Source organism: Cavia porcellus, unplaced genomic scaffold (genome assembly GCF_034190915.1).
Source record: "Cavia porcellus strain 051 isolate PalLab524CR breed Dunkin Hartley unplaced genomic scaffold, mCavPor4.1 scaffold_7, whole genome shotgun sequence".
In the NCBI taxonomy this organism is placed as follows: domain Eukaryota; kingdom Metazoa; phylum Chordata; class Mammalia; order Rodentia; family Caviidae; genus Cavia; species Cavia porcellus.
In genome coordinates this window covers 61,535,220-61,557,239 of record NW_026947490.1, presented here as the reverse complement: position 1 = coordinate 61,557,239, position 22,020 = coordinate 61,535,220, and the positions used below count along the sequence as shown (strand labels likewise).

Sequence of the window (22,020 nt, the reverse complement as noted above, 5' to 3'; positions counted from 1 at the left end):
TTTTACATTTAGAGTTTTTGTGTTGAAATAAAAATGACCCTATTTAAAAAAAAAATATATATCCCATCTGTATTACTGTTTGTATTCTAAAAGTATATGTTCTATATTAATCACTATTGTGAGTATAAATTAATGAGAATTGTTAATATAGAAAGTCACTGACAGATAAATGTTTGTTTCTGCACATATTCAACAATTTCTTGCTCAGATTTAAACTCATGTTCTTTTTCTATAAGTGTAGCAGGGAATCAAGGTGTAATGGTACACACTGTAATCACGGCAGTATGGAAGGCTGAGGCAGGAGGATCTCAAGTTTGAGCCCAACCTGAACAACTAGCTACTTAAGGAGAAGCTATCTAAAATTTTTAAAAAGGGCTAGGGATGTGGCTTAGGTGAGGGTCCTCCAGTACCTCAGGAATAAACCAAGAGCAGTTAGAGATACATCTTTGGAAAGTCTCAAGATGTGGCATATCTATATGTTTATATAGGAAATCTAAATTTAGCTCTTCTACTGAGACTTCACATGATTCTGGTTATTGTTAGTTACAATCCTTAGCTAATCTGATACATACTTCATCATCTTTTGCTCTGTAACACATCCAAAACAAAACATTTATTGGCCTTTCCAAACTCCTAGTTAGGAGTTCTGTACTATCGCTGTGTGTCGTGAGTGAGTGACCTGGCTGTGTTAAGTGAACTTGCATTTGACAGAGGGGTTGTTAGGGTTTTTGCCACCTGCGTGAACTTTGCTGTATTTCTACCTGGGAGCTTTCCTGCACCCTGTCTTTCCATCTCTGGAGTGGGACTCAGTACAATTTATGCTTTCATAAGAAAATACACATAAAGCATTTGTCAGTTAGTTGGCTGTACCAGCAGATAAGAACCATCGTATCATTCACATCATGGGAATATATCTTTATCTTCAGTTTATGTTCTGTTGTGTGCCTTAAAATTCTCTTTCTCATTGCTTGGTATTCTGTCTCATCTACGTAATGGGGGAAATGATCTTCTTTTTTTCTTTTATCACGAATCAGAGAGAAAATTTATAATTACATCATAAAATTCAGAATCTCAAACACAGTTGGGTACATATATGAAGGAAGACTTACACTCAGTTTTAGTTTGTTTTTGTATTTGGATCTCACTGTATAGCTTAGTATAGAGCTGTCCTTGAACTCCTTGTGTACCCCAGGCTGGCCTCTAACTTCTGATCCTCTTGCTTCAGCCACTTAAGTGCTAATATTACAGGCCTGCGCACCTGTCCCTTTAACTTTATTTACTGGATTAGTAGCCTTTTGTGAGAAAGTTTTCAACTGTGCATTCTCAGCTGAAAACTCATTTGTTAAAAGAAAGGGCTGTATATGTGTATTTGTTTAAATAGAAAAGTTATATTTTACATTTAGATAAATCATGTTTCTTTAAATAGGATAATACCTACTACTTCTCCCTTTACATAGTGAACTCTATTTTTATTTACTTTTTTTATAACCTACTTCATTGAATCCATTAAGATTCTTTGAGGTCTGAGGATATAGCCCAGTGGCACAAGTGCCTGCCTGGCAAGTGTGAGGTCCTGGGTTCAATTCTTGGTACCCAAACACACACACATATATATAAAACTTTTGCTTATGGTTTTCTGTCTGTCTGTCTTCTTCCCTCCCTCCCTCCCTCCCTCCCTCCCTCCCTCCCTCCCTTCCTTCCTTCCTTCCTTCCTTCCTTCCTTCCTTCCTTCCTTCATTTAAGCAAGGCTCTCTCACAGGCTAGCAGGGCCTCTACCACTGAGCTACATCCTCAGCCCAAACATTCTTTTTAAATCAAACTTCTAATTTGATCTTAATGCCTTTAACCTCTGCTCTGGGGCTGTCTGCCACCTGGTGCTCATGGTTCTGGGCTCCTGTGGGTGACTGCTGCCCCATGAGTTGCACTGGGGAGGTGACAGGTGCCTGCTGGTGCCATCCCCGTCCCATTCTGCCCTCTCATACTCTGCCTGCGCTGTGGTTGTGTTTGTGCCCTGTCAGCTTTTATTAAGATGAATTGTGATCATTTCCATACAGCTGGGTGGCAGTCGTGGGAGTTTACATTATCAAAGCAAAACTCAGACTAAGTCAGCCAATTTAGATGTCAATAAAACATTTGTTGCTTATTTTCAGTTTTATCATTGGTTGTAATTTATACTCAGAATTGAAAATGTTAACATGTGTGACTGAGTTTGTTTTAATTAAGTGTATAATTAGGCTAATGAACCTTGTAAAAATGTAGTGGTGCAATCCTTAATATAATGTAAGCAGTTAAATTTCTAATTATGCATCCAAAATTATGTACATAGAGGTAGCGTTTCAATGGCTTGTTTTGTGTGGGGATCCCCCCCTTGCCCCCATTTTTAAACCATGAGGAAGGGATCGAAAGAAATGTGTGATTGCATATTTTTTGTTTTATTTTGTTTTGTTTCAGGAGAAGTATTTGAAAGTGAGAGGGTACTTATTGGACCTAATTCTTTTCTTTCTTTCCCTTCCTCTAAAATGTGTAAAGGCTGTAGAAAACATGGAAGAGGAGTAGGTTTGAGGGTTGTTTCAACAAAGAAAAACTCTGTATGCCTGAAAGTAGGGTTTGCACTGAAGTCCGAAGGGAGCTGGAGCAGGTGCTGTTTCACACACGCCTCCACCTGTGTCACTGCTCCGTTGATCTCCTGGCCCCATTAATGCAGTGCCTGTCAGCACAGCCCTTCTGGGTGGTTCTGATTCTGGACTAATCCCCAGCTCCTCCAATCCCTCCTGCCTCCCTTTCTGCTATGGGCACAGAGAGAGGTTTCTGCCCAGAGCATTCTCTCTGTACTGGCATGTTCATATCCAAAGGTTTCACAGCACACGGGCTCCAGTGTGTCTTGAAAGTGAGGTTGTGCGGGCTACCACACTGTAGCCTCTAGGTGCTTTTTGACTTTAGAACAAACTAGTTGCTGTACAAGTTTTGCCAGAGAAACATTTGCTTTTGATTTGAGGAAGCTTTACATTGCCATTGTCAAGTTTGGAGCCACATCGCTCACACCTACACATTTCCCAGATTTTCGGGAAGGGAATGGCACCTGCTGTTGCTGTTTCCCATCAGAGTTCCTCTCCTTCCCTGTTTAGCTTTTATAGCTCAATTTGCTTGTGAGTTTTTTTTTTTAAATCATTCATTATTATTCCTTTTGTAATCATTTTCACCTAGTGGAGCAAAGGAGATAATTTTTGCAGGTTGTATCACTTTACTATGAAATTAATTCATTCTTTTCGAGAGAATGAGTCTAATAGTGTGGCCAAGTACTTAGGAATCAGCAAGCTGCTAACTTCATGATTGTCAGCCTGTTTCTTGATTCCTGACTGCTGACTGGCGTTCCCACCTCCTAGACTGCCGTCCAGGGAAGAAAGGAGTAGAGGACGAGCAAGCCTTGATGAATGCTTGTCCTCTGTATTTCCTGTAAATGTGATAGCGTACTTGTGACTTGTAACACTTGTTGTGTGTTAGATTACTGGTGCATTTGGCCATAAGGGAAGGCTTATTCAGAGTGACAGTCGATCCTATTTGGATTATTGTTCTAGAATGATTACCAAGAAGAATAATTGTTACCTAGATGAATCTTTTGACCTATTTATCTAGAAACATGGTGTCACTTGTAAAATAAGAACAGATGTCTAAATCATGCTCATTTCATTCATTGATTCATTCATTCTCATTCAGTTAGAGGTGAGGCATGGTCTCAGACTCCTGAACTGATGAGACTCCTGCCTCAGCCTCTCAAGTAGCTCAGACTGCAGGTGTGTTATGTTATACCTGGCACTAGTTTTATCCGTTAAGTGCTTTAGAAAATCCGTTGGAAATAAATTCACACATTTATGCAGATCACCATTAGTAGGTAAGTGCTCAATAAATTTCATTAGATATAGTTAATATCTCTTAAGAAATTTTCTGTGAGCTGTTACAAATTATAAATTTTTAAAAATTATAAAAAAGTATTTTGAAGTATACATACAAAAATACAAATTACTGGTAATTTTAGATTGACAATATGCTATAACGTATTGAGAAATCATTTATACTTTGGCCAATCAAAAACTAATTAATTAGCTGAAATCTATCTTGGTAGAGCTTCTTATCTTTTCCTTCTTTTTCTTTTTTCTTGGTACTTGGAATTAAACCCAGGGCTTTGACACTGAGCTGTGTTTTTATTTGGAAAGGATTTCACTAATAGTGAAAAGAATGTTGGGTAGGCTGGGCTCAAACATGTGATCCTCCTGCCTCAGCCTCTCATAGTGCTGGGATTATTGGCATGGTTCCCCCTCACCCCCCAAAAAAACACCAGGAGAGCATACTTTTGTTGCAGAGGTTGAAGTTACACACTTCAAAGAGGTGCCCTTGGTGTACAGAGGTGGTGTACAGAGGTAGTGTTCAGTGGTAGGAGCCCACCCATTTGTGCACAAGTTAAGAGTACCCCAGTGAGGCAGATACCCTAGCTTTCAAGCTGTTCTTAGATTGGCTGCTTTAAAGGTCAGCGGGAGAGGGGGTTAGATGACGTCTCAGCTTTCTAGTGGAATCAGTGACTCTGACTTGTTTTGATTTTCCATGTAAACCTTTCCTATTTGTCAGCGTCATAAATGTATGTTTAATAATTTAATTCCTCTGACAAAACACTGTTCTACTGCAGATAGAAACAAATTGCACAGTGGTGAATCCTAGGGAGATAGAGTGTAACAGGATGACAGTGTGGTCTAATTAATTTCTTTCTTCCAAATATGGGCTGAGGTAGTCAAATTTATCATGCTGCTAAATCAGTGTATTTTATTCTTTGAGTTCAGATAATGTTTGTGGCTATAATTGGAATATATGTCAGTAAGTTTCTTTTTTGTCACTCACTAATATCTTTAGATGCCAGCACTAATAGGTGTTAATGCTCAATTGGCAAAATTGTGGAAGGCAATTTAAATATCATCTCTATTTGTTTTTCTTGCAAGTTGGTTTCTTGCAAGTTGACCCTAGTATAATGCCTCTTTGTTATATTTAATAATAAACTTCAAGATGAATTTAATGATTTTTATAAATATTCACAAAAGAAACAAGCATAAACTGCAAACAAACAAGCAAAGCAGGACTTTTGCTTCCATTCATCTCAGTTCATTAGTAATGGTATATAAAGGATATCATCAATGGGAAAAAACTGAATCTAAATTCTGCTCACTTGTATATTGCAAAGAACTGTTTAGAAATATGAGATCTTTTTTTTTTTTTTTTTTTTTTTTTTTGGCCTCACATACACTCAATCATCCATTCATTCAGTTGTCATTTATCAGACCTCACTAGTAGCTCCATACTTGAGTGCATATCTTAGAGTTCCATCTTCATCTTTCGGAAGCTTACCATGTAGCCTTAGAGATGCAGCCTGCATATAACAGCTTACCATGCAGCCTTAGAGATGCAGCCTGCATGTAACAGCTTAGCATGCAGCCTTAGAGATGCAGCCTGCATGTAACAGCTTACCATGCAGCCTCAGAGATACAGCCTGCATATAACAGCTTACCATGCAGCCTCAGAGATGCAGCCTGCATATAACAGCTTACCATGCAGCCTCAGAGATGCAGCCTGCATGTAACAGCTTAGCATGCAGCCTTAGAGATGCAGCCTGCATGTAAAAGCTTACCATGCAGCCTTAGAGATGCAGCCTGCATGTAACAGCTTACCATGCAGCCTTAGAGATGCAGCCTGCATATAACAGCTTACCATGCAGCCTTAGAGATGCAGCCTGCATGTAACAGCTTAGCATGCAGCCTTAGAGATGCAGCCTGCATATAACAGCTTAGCATGCAGCCTTAGAGATGCAGCCTGCATATAACAGCTTACCATGCAGCCTCAGAGATGCAGCCTGCATATAACAGCTTACCATGCAGCCTCAGAGATGCAGCCTGCATATAAAAGCTTACCATGCAACCTCAGAGATGCAGCCTGCATGTAACAGCTTACCATGCAGCCTTAGAGATGCAGCCTGCATGTAACAGCTTACCATGCAGCCTTAGAGATGCAGCCTGCATGTAACAGCTTACCATGCAGCCTTAGAGATGCAGCCTGCATGTAACAGCTTACCATGCAGCCTTAGAGATGCAGCCTGCATGTAACAGCTTAGCATGCAGCCTTAGAGATGCAGCCTGCATGTAACAGCTTACCATGCAGCCTTAGAGATGCAGCCTGCATATAACAGCTTACCATGCAGCCTTAGAGATGCAGCCTGCATGTAACAGCTTATCATACAGCCTTAGATATGCGGCCTGCATATAACAGAGGAGAGTAAGATAAATGGTTGTGGAATAGAAGCAACAGTTACTGCCAAAATTTAAAATAGGAAGCTATCTACTTGGGTGTATTTTGACTGGAAAGCATACACAGGATACTGCAAATTATAATTCTGTTGGAAAATAAAAACTATATATACAGGGTTCTAAATTCTAGTATCTAGGCATTCTTTTAGTATCTGATGTAGGATTGTGAAATAAAACACAAACTCTGGATGTGTCAAAAATAATTTCACCTAAAACTTGTTTGTAATTGCAATACAACATTAGGCCAAGCACCCAGTAAGTGTCAGCAGTTAGAACTGAAGACTCATGCCTTTTACCTCTCCAGAACCTTCACCCACTGTTTGCCTCCAGGATATATAGAGTTCCTTGCCCATTTAGAAGTCCGTGTTCTAGAGCAAGTACAGTAGCATTCTCTGAGTCTCTTAGAAGGTCCTTTAAACCTTACTTTTAACTTAAAGTTGGAGGGCACATTAGAAGAGGTGGATGGTGAGGGGCATCTTCTGAGCTCTTTCCTGTCTCATTTTCTTCAAATGGAAATACTGGAAACAAATTATTTAGCTTACTTGGGAGAACTGACAAGTCTCAAAATTCAGAATATTGGGTCCTATTAAATTTGGATCGCAAGCACAGAGATGCCTCCACTTCCGAAGTCATCCTGATTATCCTTCTCTAGCCTACAAGGCAGCGAGATTAGTTCTTGCTTGTTACCATTACCTTAGCAAAGAGGCAGGGTTGCCATCAACAGCTTCCTGAGTGAGTTGACACAGGAAATGGCCAGAGCTTCGTGCAAGTGCATGTTCTTCTGGCCTCAGCAATGCCCACTGACACCAGGGAAGGCTCTTTGGAGCCTTGTATTTGTGCACTGTTTCCAAAATGTGACGCTGACGAACCAGAAAATGATGCCTTAGATTGATGGAAAGGTTCCATCATTTAGGCTCTTGTGATGTTGGCATTGGTTAGGCTCTTGTGATTTTAAAGTGTGCTAATAGTGATTTAATGCCCCCGTTTATAAGGGAGTCTATGTAAACACAACATCAGCATTAAAGCATTAGGGCATGGTGCTCCGTGGCAATATTACATGTATAATCATTTGCATTCTTAATGTTCCAGAACCCTGGGGTTATTAGTGAAACGCTTGGAGAAGGGTGGTAAAGCGGAGCAAGAAAACCTTTTTCATGAGAATGACTGTATTATACGGATTAATGACAAGGACCTTCGGCATAAAAGATTTGAAGAGTAAGTGTGTGCGTACGGCATGGTGCAGGTCAGCTCACCCAGTGTCCCCGACCCATCTGTGGTACTGATACTGGAGAGAAGGATTTTCTGCCACTAGCTGGTTTTTAAAATTTTAGTCCAGCTCCAGGTAACTACTGCCATTAGGCTATCTTTCAGAATGCCCTTGAACTGGTGGACCTCTTGGGGAAATCCGATGGCTTGAGGCTGCTGCTTCTCACCTTTTTGAGAATACACCAGTGTGTTTCTTTATGTTTTGTTTCAGCTCACATTTCCAAGGTTGTCACGTATGTCTCTGTATAAATAAGCAGAAAGCTCCTTCGAGCCACAATATCATCTTACTAAGATTATTTTTATGCTACCTTAAGCCCGTATTCAATTAAAAAGGGAAAAATATACCAGCCAGTCTCTATAAAATTGGCCAGGTGTGAGCAGAACCTGGCGTGAGGACTTACTGGGGAAGCCGCAGGAGAGGAGAGCTGCCTCTCACACTGGTCATAGGGTGGCCCTGGAGCCCCAGGGCTAGTGACAGCAGGAAGCCCTGAGAGCCAGTCTGTGCACCTCACCTCCCCCTCCTCATCTCTTACCGAGTTCTGGGCCAGAACCCAGTGCCTTGCAAGTGCTCCCCGCTGAGCTGTACCCCCACAGTGTTTCGCTTTGCAGGGACTGGTGTTCTTGAGATTTTTATACACAGGGTTGAATGAATTTTGCTGGTAAGTACTGAGTCCTTAGGTACTTTCTGTAGTTTTCTGAGTATGATTATAAAAACTTTTATATGGCCCATTTGTAAGAAAAATTTCAGTTCTGGCCAACTGTATAGGTGAATATGGTAGAGAAAAGGCTGGGTTTGATTTATATTAACATTAAAATTAGAATACCCCCAATTACTGAAAACTACAGTTTATATCTACTTTTTTTTTTTTTTTTTTGTCTTTTTACATTTTTATCGGTACCGGGGATCGAACTCACGATCGCCTGCTTGCAAGGCAGGTGCTTATGCCGCTGAGCTAAATCCTCAGCCCGAAAACTATAGTTTTATGATTTCTGTTTTAGAACACAGTATTTTGTCTGCAGTGGTAGATACGTTTGCCATTTTTATTTAGGGACTGAGAATTTTACATTTGAAGAAGTCGCTCTGCTTATATTGGAGCCTGCAAACTTGATTAATAAATGGATTATCAAAATTCTGCTTTTGAGTTTCAACAGTCTGTCAGTTCTTATCGCTTAATTAGTATGCTTAATTAAGCTCATAATATCTCCTCATCTTCCAGTCTTAATTTGCTAATCTTCCATTCTTCCTCAAACCCAGAGCACAATGTACGTTTCGCGAAGCCATGTGTGCACCCATCATTTGGTTCCAAGTGATTCCTGCGACAAACAAAGAGCAGTATGAACAAGTGTCCCAGAGTGAGAAGGGCAGCTGCTACTCCAGCCGCTTCGGCCCTGACAGCCAGTACTCGGACAACAGGAGCGTGACCAGCACCGGGCCTCACGTGCTGCCTCGAGCGTCCAGACTGAACCCCCCGCCCGAGCACGCGGACGCCCCCCCGAGACTACCTCATGGCACACACCCCTCGGCAAAGCCCCCCGCGGCCCCCGCCCCGCACAGTGTATTTAGTCCGAGTGCAAGCAGCGGTTACAACACCAAAAAAGTGGGCAAGAAGCTCAATATCCAACTTAAGAAAGGTATGACTTGGCCCACTGGGCTTGATGAAATTGCTTTAAAAAGCCAACCAAGTAGGCAGAAGTGCCTTGGCTGTTTGATTGGTTTTGGGTTTTGGTTTTGCAGGGCAGGTGCTGTATGCTGAGATACACCCCGTAGCCCAGGGCCTTGAGCTTTTCAACTGACTGTTGTGTAACAGAAAACTGATACGAAACTTAAAACCTTTTTTTTTTTTTTTTTTAAAGAGACTCTCACTTTGTGACATACGTAAAATTGTATTGTTATGTTTTTCAAATTCACTTTTCAATACAGAAATTAAAATTGAAAGTTCAAAGACTAAGACATTAAAACCGAAGTGTATGAAAAGCTAGCAGTTGCTCAGTTATTGCTGTAGTAATTTTGGGTGTGGGCTTTCTACTGAGCTACCCCTCAGCCCTTTTTTCAAATCTGGTTCTGAGACAATGTTTCATTGAGTTGCCCAGATTGGGCTGTCACATCTGGCAGTAAAACTTTTGATAATGAATGAAGGTGATTTCAGAGCATTACTGCGCAAAACAGAACAAGAGTGAGGATATTGATCAGTTGATTGATGGATGACTGATTCATTGGGACAGGGTGTTGCACCATAGCTCATGCTGGCCTTGAACTCACTATGTGGCCCATGCTTACCTCAAACTCTCAGCAGTCCTCCTGCCTCAGCCTCCTGAGTGCTGGGATTATAGGCGTGCACATGAGGGTTTGACAGTTTTGTTTTACCCTTGCTGTCCAGACATAGTCTTTAGAGAGGACTGGAGAGGTTGAGCCCTTTGGTCCATGCGGCCTGCTGACCATGGGCTGACCAAGTGGCTCCTTGAGGCTGTCAGTGTTCCTCAGCCAGTTGCTAAGAAGCAGGCATCTCTGTCTCCCACTTTCCCCAATCCTACACTAGTTCTTCTGGGGCCACCTCTGCAGCATGGGGCAGACTGCCAGACTTGCTGTCTTCCAGCCAGCCCTCCATCCAAGCACTGAGATAGACAGGCTCTTCCTCATCCGCTAAGCTAAGCACATTCAACTATTTTAAAATCACATCTTTTGAAATCATGTCATTATAAAAGTATTTTTATGAGCTCACTTGCCTGCTAGGATTGGGTGGACGTTATTGCAGTGGGGATCTCCTGACATCCGGTGGCTGCTGGCTATAGATCAGTCCCCAATACTCTTCACCAGCTGGATATGCACACTCCCTACCTCTCTTTCCATCTGGGCTTGCCTTTACAAGGTGGTCGGCACTGCTGTTTCCTTTCTAAATCATACTCACACGTGCAACTGTGGATGAGCCACCGTTTCCTTTTCTCTGTTGCTACTTGTGACTCGCCAGGTCCTCACCTGCCACAAGCAGGAGGTGACAGCTGCCCGTACCCTGTCGAGCACACGAGTCTGGCTGCAGAGACTGCCCAGTCCCCAAATGGGCTTCTTCCTTGTACTCCACTCATAGGACAGCACCTAGCTTTTAACCAGAAACATCCAGGAGCACAAGTAGAGTTCTATTAAAAAAAAAAATTAAATTATGCTTTGAATCTCTCAAGAAAGGTACCCTATTTTCTTTGGCTATTATCATAATGACAGTTCATAATGAGCAGTAGAAAATATGCATTTAGTTAATTACAGTTTTGCATAATAAGCAGGTCTAGCAAACTGATATAATATGAACTTTTTGAATGAAGTGTAATTTTATTTACTATTCACAAAATATTTTTTTCGAATGTTGGAATTAGTAGTTTTATTTTGATAACATTTAGGATTATATAAATGGAATTGCATTTATACAAGGTAGTTTAGAAAGGCTGAAGTTAATCCATATAAGAAAAGTGGAAGTGATAATTTTAAGTATTTTCCTACCTTACTCTGGATAAGAGGCCCATAGATCTATCTTGATAATAATTGACTGGTTGTGAGAATGTATAACCTGAAATACATTCAGCCTATGCCTATAACTGATAGTTACAAATATTTTATACAAATACGGTTATGTTTACTGCAAATGAGGAGGGAAAATTATGTTGATCTTCTTTGATTAGATATTTTAATAATGAATGTATGAGAACTTCACTGTAGTTCGCAGTTCTGTTTTTACCAATTACTGGCACATTTCCAATTTTTAACAAACTCTGTGGAAAACAGTGTATGTCAGTGGTAAACTTTACATGCAGGTCAGACTGAACTAATGCACTTTGGATGAGAGCAATTATTTAAGAACTGTGACCAGCTCTTAGTACTAACAAGAGAAGCCTTCAGGATAACAACATTCCAGCATAATCTGGGACCTATTTCCTATCACATGACAAAGTAGAATGGCCCTAATGTACTTGCTTCCATAATTAAGATTTTTCAATATTTATTGCCATTTTGGTGTTCTCAAATACCCTGCTCTTTTGTAGAAATTAGCTTTTTAATAAAGTCGGAGAAGAAGGTCAGTGATCTGTTTTAGTCGATGCAAAATGTTTTGTTGGCTCTGCTAAATGAAAATTGATATCTATTTATCTTTCTTTTAAAGGTCATTGCCTGAACTTTTAGCTTACAGATTTAGGGGTTATTGCTGATATTTTAATAGTATAGAGGTTCCTATCACAGTCAGTCTTTGTAGTTCATACAAATTAATATTGCAAAAGGAGAATAATTCAGAATTCTTTCTTAATAAATGTTATTGCGAGTCATTAGAGTTCTGTGAAAGCACAGAGACATATGGACGCGTCCCAGCAGAGCAATTAGGAAAATTTCATATAGACAATGTGCCATTCAAGTCTTCAGCACAGACTTCTTGGAAATTAGCAGTCCAGGCACATGTGAGTTACTTCAGACTAGAAGTAAATGGGTGTTTTGTTTGAACTTGAGAATAGTTAGGGTTGTTTTTGTCATAGGTACAATGGAGTGTTCATTTCTGCTTTGTGTTTCTTCCTGAATCCACATTTCTAGTTGCTCTTTGTTTGTTCACGTCTGTGTTACATCTTTTGTTATAGTTTTACACCGAGCACGGCATCCAATTAATACACTGTTTTCTAGAGCTTTTGCCTTTACGCATCCCTTTATTCTTCCCATAATGAGCAAGTATTTGTCCTTATATGATTTTAACTGAAATGGAACATAGTGTCTTAAGAAGTAAGACTTTTTTTTTAGGCTGAGGTAGAAATTGTTCATTATTACAAGTGTTACAAAAATTCTCTGATTCATTAGAAATTTGTCATTATCTCCACATTTATTCCTTGGCACATTCTGGCTTGTCACATGTTGGATCTAGTGACATCTGACCCCCTTTTTACACTGCATTGAGCTTTAAGATTGCTTGTCAAGAAAGCTGCCAAAGAACTGAGAATTGAAATTATAGAAATCAAGAGAGTAATTTATAAATGCCTCATTAGTTCCAATACCTTTAAACATAATAGTCTAACCCTCAGATTCGGTAGTTATAATCTGAGACGAAAACTTGAGAGTTTGCCTTTTTTGTCAGGGGATGGACGGGTGGGTGCACATGAGAAGATTTAGGTTAATGAGCAGAGGATTGAATGAGGTGAGGAGGTGAGGATCTGGGTAGGAATCTTCTTCATCTCTGAACATTTTTCTTCTCCATTCTCCTACCTCTGTCCCTCAAACCTGGAGACTGTTGTTATGCAACAGAATTTGACAGTTGCGGTACCATGGATTTTAACAGAAGTTTGTTTTTCTTTTTCATGTAGCTCATTTAATACTCAAAATTTAGAATGACTTAAAAACTTTTAGAAAGCACATTTGTATATTAACCTTTATCTGTTGGCTTCATCTTTGAGATTTCCATTCTTCTTAGAATAATGTCTTTTGATAGATAAACCACTTAAACTTCCCATGATTTAGTCTTCTTTTTAAAAAATTTGGGGCTGGGGATTTAGCTCAGCGGCATAAGCACCTGCCTTACAAGCAGGCGGTCGTGAGTTCGATCCCTGGTACCGATAAAAATGAAAAAGACCAAAAAAAAAAAAAAATTTTATTGCATGCTGGGTGTGATGGTACATCCTTATAAACCCAGCAATTGGGAGACTGAGCGGGAGGATCATAGTGATTTTGAGGTCAACCTGAATTATATAGTTAGACCCTGTCTTGTAAAACCACACACACACATGCACGCTCACACACATACACACACACACAAGAAAATTATATTACAACTGTTAAAGTAGTACAAGAACATGGGCCATTGTGAACTTTACAAATGTTGCATTGAGGCAGAAAATGATATTTATGTATGACAAGTGTGTGAAATTCAAGCAGTCTCATTTTATTTAGCTTTGTTTCTTGTTACATCTCTAGGTACGGAAGGCTTGGGGTTTAGCATCACTTCCAGAGATGTGACCATTGGTGGCTCGGCTCCAATCTTTGTGAAGAACATTCTACCCCGAGGAGCCGCCATCCAGGATGGCCGGCTGAAGGCTGGGGACCGGCTCATAGAGGTGAGGAGCTCCCTGCCTGCAGGTGCCACCATTCCTGCAGTAGTTCATTTTCAGGGCTCAGGTTTTCAGTTATGTTCATAACACAGGAAATTAACGTATATATTTTAGCAGAAGTATGTATCACAAAATAATGTTTCTCATGTTATCTGCTGAGAAAGTGCCTTTTCATCTGGGTTACTTATAATGTTTAGTTACCCAGACCTTGGTTTATAAGATAAGCTAATCAATGTTTCATTATGTAAGACTGTATCTATCAGGTTATATTTGGGGATGGCTTTATATTTCTGTCCAGCAACATAGAAATGTTACCAACCGTATCAGAATGAAGACAGATGAAACCAATAAAAACAGAACGTCTTGAAGGAGCGAGAGAAGTTTCAGGTGACAATGTGGAGAACATAATGAGACCTCAAAACTGTCAGAAAAAAGAGTTTTTGAAAGTTTCCTTTCAGTACTTCATTATTTTCAGTTCGTTGGCATCGGAAGCCATCTTGGAAATAAATACTACATTTTCTCTGTGGGAAGGTTTGTATATGCAGAGAAACAAAAGGGAGAAACGAAGTATAATTAGCTATTTTTCCTCATGTTTTCTTCATAAACAGTCTGATTCCCCCTCGGCCACCTCTATCTCTGTCTCTTTTCTTTTTCTTTCTCTGTTTCTCTTTCTTCTTTCTTTCTGTCCCCCTTTCTCTTCCTCCCCCCTCTATGTGTGTTGCTGGGGCAAATGCTCTGTCCCTGAGCTCCCAACCTAGTACTGCCAGAACAACCAAAACACAGTACAAGCAAACAAAAACAAACTCACTTTGAAACCAGTAAATTTTGTGTCCATTTGGCATTTCAAGTGTATTGGTTACTTGCGAATATGCGGGCCATTGTAGCTTTGGGTTTTTGCATGAACCCTCAAGGGCTTATTACTTCCTAGCTTACTTCCAGATTCCCGGTCTAAGTTTTCTATAGCTTGTTTGTCCAGCCCCAGCTTCCTGGCCCACAGCTAATGACAGAGTCCAGCCTGAAAGGAGCTGTGTCCCAAGCAGACACAGTCTGTCCTGCACTGACTGTCTTTCTGCTGTCTGTCTGCGCGGCACAGCAGCTGAAATCGTGCTCTGATTTCAGGTGAACGGAGTGGACTTGGCAGGCAAATCCCAGGAGGAAGTGGTCTCCCTGCTGAGAAGCACCAGGATGGAGGGGACTGTGAGCCTGCTGGTCTTTCGCCAGGAAGATGCCGCCTTTCACCCGAGGGAACTGGTGTGTAATTCAGAGTGCAGTAGAGATTTCTGGTGCACACGAACCAGGGATCGGGTTAGCTCTACGGCGAGAGGTTTTCCTGGGAGTTTGCATACTGTGGATTTCTTTCAGCCCTAATTCAGGGCAAGCAGTTTTGTCTCTGCCGCTGTCTACTTCAGGCACTGATGCCCACAGTGGTGAGCAGAGAGGGTTTAAACATCAGATGGTAGGGATGGTTTTCTAGGATGTCAGATGCTTGTCACTGTGTATTCCCAGAGGAGCTCATTGACTTAGTTTGTGACTGTCACTCCGCAGGCTGGCATGGAAGCTGTGCCATCTTTTTCTCTTACAGCACATTTTCATGTTTCCTTAGTGGGTGTGGCAAAGCCAAATAAAGATGCTTGCTTACTGTTATATGAGAAGGAGTATCTTTCACAAAATCCTTATTATTGAACATAGAGAAAACTGGGTGGGAAGAAGCCCATGCAGTTACTCTCCAGAGCAGGCAGTGTGGTATGGAAGGCCATTAGCAGAATGAAGGTCATTTATTTGCAACTTACCTACTTTACTTTCTATGCTTACACCAAGAAGTCTGTTAGGAGCATTTGTGTGACATCAGTGTGAATGAAACATGTATATTAAATTTATGTAGTTCTGGGTGTTTTCCTGGAATAAGTGGTGAGTTCCATTTATTTACCAAAAGGACATAATTGGAATTACTTTCATCATCTTTTTATTGATGTGGTTAGAAAGCAGAGTGGTTTAAAATAAAAATGGTACTTTGAATATTTCAAAGCAGATTCTACTGAGGCCATGTTAGAAAGCTTGGCCTCTCTCTCAGTCTGCTTTTAGCTTTATCTAGACAACAATTAACTGCTACAGAATAGAATGGCAAGGTCTTAGGGGTGCAGTCCCCTGGTTAGTTGTCCTTACCTAATTCTCTTGGGTGATTTCTTCAATTATTGATGTGTCATGTTGGCAAATTTTTTCTTTCATTCTAAATAAAATATCTACAAATTAGATATAGTTATCTAAACACTCATTTAAAAATAAAGATAAAATGTTAGTGACAATGTGTCATCCCTTAGTCATGCACAAATCTAAAGCTATGTCATTCTGTGGCAATTTCAGAGTGCCATAGGGTTGAAAAGTGAACACTTGTGTTTTAGATTTGATTTCGAATACATTATGAAACTTCTTTATATTTAAAAAATGTTTAATGCATTATTCCTCAATTTAGATTCCGTTTTCCATTTCCCCCCACTGCCATCCAATTTTGTGCTTAAAATGCCACCTGATCCTAAATCTGGAGACGTCTCTATTAAATTGTAAATGAGCACTTACCCAAACAACAGCTCAGCTTTCCTTGTGATTTGATGAGGCTCTAATTCTTCCCGGGTGCCTGGTGTGATGGTTGGCATTAGTGTGCCCGCGCACTGCTCTTCAGCAGTCGTCCCAGGCCGCTGCCAGCACGGAGCATTCCCAAGGTTACTCAGGTTCTTCTGCTCCAATTTTGATCTTCCTAGCTTCTGTTCTCCCCGTCTGCTGCCTCCTTTCATTTTTTTCTTCTCTTCTTTTCCTTGATTATTTAATTTATTGCTTGTGAGCTTCTCATTAAGGAGTGAGCCAGTAGGCCATCCGTCTATTATACAGGATAATTTAAAAGAGCAAAATTCCAAAAACTTAAGTTAAAGGGGGCCTTCAAAGATGATCTTCAAATTCAATTAGGATCAGAACTCTTTTTCTCTGTTGGAGGTGTCTGTGTTTAAGTTCCATGGGCCTTAATCAAAATCCTTTTTATCAATCTGTGTCTTTAGGGAAAAAAAGTCAACCCACATACCAACCTTGTAAGTACTCATATGTATGGGGAACATACCACATTTATTCCCTGCATAATATTTCAAAGTTTAAAACCTGTGGTGCAGACTGGAGCTCAGACTGGTTATTATCTGTCTAGTTATCAAATGATTGTATACCTCAAAACTTAGATTTGTCTGGGGAAAGTGAAAACAAAATCAGAAACAGTAGCATGATTAGGAAAGCAGTTTGGTAAGATCTATTCTCTTGTAATTAAGTTCCTGATACGTTGTGAATGAGCAGATACAAACTGATACCTTGAAATACTTGTGGAAACCAGTGCCTGGTTACCGCACACCACTTTAGATGTCTAGAAGACCCAATTGTACATTGCCCTCATAGAACCCCCTTCACCTACCTTGTGGATTTTAAGAACCAACAAAGTTTCCTTTAAAACCAAACATTGTGTCCCTGTGTGTTGTAGATGGCTTTGGTCAGTCTGTATTTATATTTTTCTTCAATTCTTCTAGAATGCAGAGCCAAGCCAGATGCAGATTCCAAAAGAAACGGTAAGAGCTTCGTCTTTTGCAGGGTGCAGAGTTGCTGAAAAGATAAACTAACCTCTTACTAACTACACATGAAGTTACTTGTCCTGCCTTTTCCCAAAATGATCTGATTTTTAAAGGACTCATTATTACTACCCTAAATGGAGTATATCTTGTTATTATTTTTGGTCAGACATGTATAACAAAGAGAAACACAGTAGAATAATTCACTGTTAACTTGTATAAAGGACCAAAACCTGGTGAGGGTAGTGTTTTGACATGTATGCAACATGCTTCATGAGTTGCAAAATGTCGTACGTTACTGTAAAATGGGAAAAACTGGATTCCAGAAAGCCCTTGAATCAGGCACACAAAAAAGCAAGGACAAAAGTGAGTACAATAATACAATGTTATAAACAGGCAAATTAAAATGACATCAGTAACCAGGCTGAACACAATGGTCATGATGACCAGAAAAGGGGAATTTCCCTCAGTAAAAGCTAAGTACTCTCTGCTCTGATGGCAGTGCAGTTGGAGTCTGTTCTATTCAGGAGATAACCCCAGTTCCAACTGGAAGTAGAGGTTTGCTGAGCCCTGGCTGGAGTTATTAGTGTTGTCAGGAAGCACGGATTCCGGGAAGGCAGGGTTGTTGACTGTCAGTCTCTGTGAAGGCCCCTTGGAGACAAAGGAAGGGCATCTTATGTTGATGTTAAGATCATCTGCTAGAAATTCTTAACACTCAGGGCCTTTTGTACATCAATATGGCATAAAACGCATTCCCAAACTGTTCTAAATAAAAAGTTTAACAAAATCGTATCCTCAGTGGATAACATTGGTACATGTCTTTCCAAAAATTGTCAAGTAAACAACACCAACAGCAAAAAAATATAAGTAAAAGGTATTTCTATAACATAATTAGCAAGTTTAATTTTTGTATAGATTCATGAACTGTTAAATAGAATGTTACTTTCAAATATTCCGTCACTGTAGTACTGGATGCTATTTCAGACCTCACTTGAACCTCAATAAAGCACCTTGAGGATGTTGTACATTGACAATGATGAGTTATACAAAAGTATAGTCTAGATATTTGTAAAATAAATAGATCATTAATATCTATTCAAAACACAGTGGTACAAAAGAAAGAGATTCTAAATAAAATGGAGGACAAGAACAATTTATATTTGCAAATGCAATTATTGTAGCAAAGTATAATGCAAAGCCACAATACTTAAACCAAGATAGTATTGCTATAGGAATAGATACATAGATTATTTAAAACAGATTAGAAAAGGACATAGTATGTATATGGATGCATGTATGTTACAGATGGTATTTTATTTTATTATTATTTTTTGTTTGGTATCAGGGATCAACTTCACAACCTTGTGCTTGCCAGGCAGGTGCTTATACCACTGAGCTAAATCCCTGGCCTTAATGTTATTTTAAATTAGTGGTATAATGTGGTTTACTCAGTGTTTAGAACAATTCATTATTTCTTTTTAAAATTTACTTATTCGTGTGTTTATTTACTTAATTTTGGGGTGTTGAGGACAGTAAGCATACTGTCTACCACTCAGCTGTACCATTCACTTGTGAAAATTAGATTTCTTTTTCTCACTATACAGTGGTACCTTGGTTCATGAACTTAATTCCACAATTCTGTTTACAGACTGACTTGGACAAGAGCCTGATCAAATTGAGCAGTTAGGTTCCTTTCAGCTTAACAAGGAATCAAAAATCTCGAAAGAAATTATAGGACAATTTCAGTGTTAATTTTTGGTAGTAAATACCTGTCAGCAGGATGAGAATAGACTGGCAGATTTGTGTTTATCCACACATAGAGAGACAGTGATTCCAGTGTTTACACTTAACATTTTTTAGTGCTATGGTGGTGCAGAAAATATACACACCAACAATTCTGGCTTCATTTGCAGTGTACTACATGAAATTACAGGAAGTATCCAACACTTCATTAATAATAAATGCTGTCTTAGGTGACTGCTCCAGTGTGGGCTAACACAAGTAATTTGTACACATTTTTTTTTTTTTTTTGGTACTGGGGATTGAACTCATGACCTCATGCTTGCCAGCCAGGTGCTTATGCCACTGAGCTAAACCTCCAACCCTCTGAACACATTTTGGGCAGGCCAGTGTAAGCTATGATTTTCAGTGGGTTAGTAAGTTAAATATACTTGGTTTATGATATTTTCATCTTACAATGGGTTTATCAGGATGTAATATTATTCTGAGGCAAGAAACATTTTTTATACATTAAGCTGTTTTAAAAATTACAGCAGTGACTATACCCTGAAACAGTTGCAAGATAAATACTAGGGAATGAACTATTTTCAAAGCAGTTCTTGAATGAAGTGTCATTTCTTTGTGGTTTAGAAACTTAGTAGCATAGAACTTAGTAGCAACCACATCTTTTCAAGTCTCAAACTGTCAGAGCTGGGAAATGATGCTAAGAGTGAAGATAGATGTGATCTGTCTTCATGTAGTCAGGCCTGCCGAGGAAGCTGATGATTTGCTATGACTTCTTCGGCAGCTCTAAATGCAACAGGGCCACTGCATCCTATAGTGGTATGCCCAAGGGAAAAGTGTGTCTAAGTTCTGATTATATGTGGGATTTTCCTAATTGCTTCTTTCTTTGTTTGGAGACATGGGGATTGAACCCAGGGCCTTTGCCCTGAGCTATATCCCTAGCCCTTTTTAGTTTATTTTGAGACAGGTTCTTACTAAATTGCTTAAGCTGGGCTTGAAGGTGGGATCCTCCTGCCTCAGACTCCCAGTGTGTGGAGTTTACAGGTGTGTGCCACCACTTCCAGCTTTTCTCTGCCAGTTTCTGCCACATAGTGGGACTCATGATAATCTTCATACCAGGCTTTTGCTGTTCTAATTAGGGTTTTATAGTGATTTCTTTTGTTTCAGGATCTAGGTCTATGAAATACTAGATTACCCTTTTTTCCTGAGCCCCAGAAGGGGAGGAAGGTGACATGTGGTATATGTGCTATCCTAGGGACAGGTCCCCAGGAGGAGTGTTCGCTGTCGTCTTCTTTTCTGAAAGAGGTACTCTTTTATACTCAGGCTTTTCATATTTAACATAGCATATAAAATTATAGTAGTATTAGTGGTTGATGTTTATTAATCTGTTATTGTGCTCAGCTCTTTAGGGCAATTAGTTAATCTTTCCAGTATCCATGCTTTTGTTGGTAATATTTTCCCATTTAAAGCATAGCAAAAAGAATTAAATTAATAGTATCCCAGATCTTGGCATCAAGAATGAACTCAAGTTGTCTTGCTCTAAAATTGGCAGGTTAGAGTTTGCCTCTTGATATTGGCTTTTGGATTTTTATGTAACAGTTTGATATATGGAGTTTTAATAAATGGAAAAAAGATAGGTATTTATATTTTAAGGGACTTCAGAATGATTTCCACATTGGTGGTTGACTGTGATTGAATTTTACTAGAAATAAATGAAAAAGAACCCCATGGTCTTGTGGCATCTTATTAGCAACATGGTGAGACCATATCCCTTTCATTTTTCATATTGGTGACAGAAGTGTGTAGACCCTGCAGGAACACGTGCTCTGTATCAGTTCCTTTGCTCATCTACATGGAAAATCAACTTGAAAGTCTTGTTTCGGAAGGCTTTCCTGTGCTTTCCTCTGCTGGAAATGAAGTTCTCTCTCTGTGTGAGTCTTCCTCATATTCCTCTGTTGTTTGTATTTGTAGAATTAACTCATCTTGTTTTCTTATATACATTCTCTGATAGTGTTTACATTTTTGAGTAGTTGTAAACATCATAAGAATAGATACGTCCTAAAATACTTAGTTCCTGGGCTGACCAAGAATAAGTTAATTGGTTGGCTGGTTATGGTAATTACCTACAACTGATTTAGAGAACTAAGGTTATTAGTTTAGACAAATAGGGTCAATGGTTGGTGGATCTTTTGAATTTCTAGGATAAAAGTTTACTGTACATGTTCCACATATATATTGTTAAAGTAGAAGATTGAAATCTCTAGATTATCCATTAAAAATTGCACTACATGTGGAATTCTTTTTTTTTTGTTTGTTTGATTTTGTTCTTTCCTGTCACTTTGTGACAGGGTCTTTGTTGTATAGTTCCGGCTGGCCTTGAACTCATTTTGTAGGTTGGGCTGGCCTCCAATTTGTGGTGACCCTCCTACCTCAGCTTTCTGAGTGCTGGGACTACAGGTGTGCACCACCATGCCCAGCTTTTAACATGCTGGATTCTTTAGCAAAGGACCACATGTACCCATTGTATGTTGGACAGACTCTGCCTTTGTAATTCACTTGGCTGGGGATTCATGGATGTCCAGGAAGGGCTTGGTAAGACTTAAGTCTTGGTAAGAATTCCTAGAAAGGAGCACCAGTAGGGTGTGTGTGTAAAGTTATTAAAAGGAATTGCCTGGAGAGTTACGGAGGCTGGCAGTCCACATCTGCACATGGCCCCATCTCCTTTGGGAGGACCGTGTGAAATGTAACTGCATGCTGAACAGATTCAGCCTTGTTGGGTAGAACTTTAGAACAATAATGGGCCAGGTGTGGTGGCATATGTCTGTAAGCCTAGCACTCTGGGAGGCTGAGGCAAGAGGATGGCAAATTGAACAGACCTTGGACAACTCAATGACTTGGTGACACCCTGTCCTAAATTTTTAAAAAAGTAGATAATAAAAAAGGACTGAGGATATAGCTTAGTGGGAATGCCTATAGGTCCTTAGTACCACAAAAAAACCACGATGATATCAGAC

General features: G+C 39.8%; 1 protein-coding gene across 15 annotated transcripts in view; it reads left to right on the top strand.

The window, feature by feature from the left end:
• Nucleotides 1-22,020, top strand: part of Pard3 (par-3 family cell polarity regulator) — a 605,303-nt gene that overhangs the window by 333,590 nt on the left and 249,693 nt on the right. For 10 of the 15 annotated variants that reach the window (XM_063253680.1, XM_063253676.1, XM_063253675.1 and 7 more), the window contains 5 exons: nt 7,431-7,556; nt 8,863-9,239; nt 13,534-13,673; nt 14,787-14,918; nt 17,225-17,263. In XM_063253680.1, coding sequence (XP_063109750.1) covers nt 7,431-7,556; nt 8,863-9,239; nt 13,534-13,673; nt 14,787-14,918; nt 17,225-17,263 — 814 coding nt within the window. The remainder of the gene's footprint in view (nt 1-7,430; nt 7,557-8,862; nt 9,240-13,533; nt 13,674-14,786; nt 14,919-17,224; nt 17,264-22,020) is intronic. The other 5 variants (XM_063253682.1, XM_063253679.1, XM_063253681.1 and 2 more) reach the window with 1 other exon arrangement.